The 1,721-nt window shown below is 40.8% G+C and overlaps 1 protein-coding gene across 1 annotated transcript in view; it reads left to right on the plus strand.

Moving 5' to 3' along the window:
* LOC115821743 (protein NLRC3-like) overlaps nt 1-1,354 on the plus strand; it is a 1,914-nt gene extending 560 nt beyond the window's left edge. Inside the window, exon 1 of the mRNA XM_030785541.1 lies at nt 1-1,354. This exon is cut by the window's left edge and continues 560 nt beyond it. Within this exon, the coding sequence (XP_030641401.1) occupies nt 1-1,354 (1,354 nt within the window).
* The last annotated feature ends 367 nt before the right edge of the window (nt 1,355-1,721 follow it).

The following is a 1,721-nucleotide window of genomic DNA, read 5'->3' on the forward strand; positions in this document are numbered from 1 at the left end:
TAATGACTGTAAAATGCTGTTCATCTTTGATGGTTTAGATGAGAGTCGACTTCAGTTGAATATTCCTGAGAGGCTGTGTGATGTGACCAAAACATCATCAGTGAATATACTGATATCAGACCTCATCCAAGGAAATCTTCTTCCCTCTGCACTCATCTGGATAACCTCCAGACCAGCAGCAGCCAGTCAGATCCCCTCTCAGTTCATCAGTCGTGTGACAGAAGTCCAAGGATTCAGTGATTCACAGAAAGAGGAATACTTCAGAAAAAGAGTCAGTGATGAGAGTCAAGCCAACAGAATCATCTCACACATCAAGACATCAGTGAGTCTCCACATCATGTGTCACATCCCAGTGTTCTGTTGGATTTCAGCCACTGTGCTTCAGGAAATGCTGCGTCAAGACAATGTTAAAGAGATCCCTAAAACTCTGACTGAGATGTACACACACTTCCTGCTCATTCAGACTAAAATGAAGAAGCAGAAATATGAGGACAAAGTTGAGACAGACTCAAAGAATCCTCTGGAATCAAACAAAGAGATCTTTCTGAAACTTTCTAAACTGGCTTGTAATCAGTTGCTGAGGGGCAATGTCATGTTTTATGAAGAGGATCTGAGAGAATGTGACATTGATGTGAGTGAGGCCACAGTGTACTCTGGGATTTGTACTGAGATCTTTAAGGAGGAATCTGTGCTTCGTCAGAAGAAGGTCTACTGCTTTGTGCATCTGAGTGTTCAAGAGTTCTTTGCTGCTCTTTATGTGTTTTACTGCTATGTAAATGAGACCATGGAGGCACTGGAGTATTTTGTGCCAAGAGAGATCAATGCATCAGACAACATATTCATGAAGGCATTGGACTCTTTTCTGTTCAGAGGGAAGACAGACATTGTTCCCTTGGATGAGTTGCTAAAGAAAGCTGTGGATAAATCTTTGGAGAGTAAGGATGGGCATCTCGATCTGTTTGTCCGCTTCCTTCATGGCATCTCACTGGAGTCCAACCAGAAACTCCTACAAGGTCTGCTGACACACACACAGAACAACCCAGAGAGCATCAAGAAAATAAGCCGTTACATCAAAGAGTTAGATAAAGATGGTGTCCCGCCTGAGAGATGGATCAATCTACTGCACTGCTTGACTGAAATGAATGATCGCTCTCTCCATGAAGAAATTCAAGCTTTTGTCAAGTCTGAAAATTACAGAACTAAACTCTCACTTGCACACTGCACAGCACTGGCCTACATGTTTCTGATGTCAGAGGAGGTGCTGGATGAATTTGACCTGAAGAAATACAACACATCAGATGAGGGTCGTAGGAGACTGCTCCCAGCTGTGAGGTGCTGCAGAAAAGCTCTGTGAGTTTTTAGTTTCACACATTTGTAAAGTAACACTCTTATAATTTCATTATTTGAAAGGAAAATGAAGTATGGCTGATCTATGCTGTGTTCCAAGGTACAGGTCGCTGTTTTTGGAAATATTCTGTTTCCAGTCTTGAAATTATTAGATTTTTCATGAAATATTATATACCACAAACATTACAGGAGAGAATAGATTAATGCAGGCAAACTTACATACATGACAGTGCAGTATATGGATGATGGGCAGTAAAACATCTGTGCATATAAAATATGCAGGTTGTGTTTTATACATTATTATCTCTGTTTTTATAATTATTTTTAGTCTCCTCAGTTTCAACAGGTCTGATACCACAATACATAGGCCAGGG

This window comes from Chanos chanos, chromosome 9 (genome assembly GCF_902362185.1).
Source record: "Chanos chanos chromosome 9, fChaCha1.1, whole genome shotgun sequence".
NCBI lineage: Eukaryota > Metazoa > Chordata > Actinopteri > Gonorynchiformes > Chanidae > Chanos > Chanos chanos.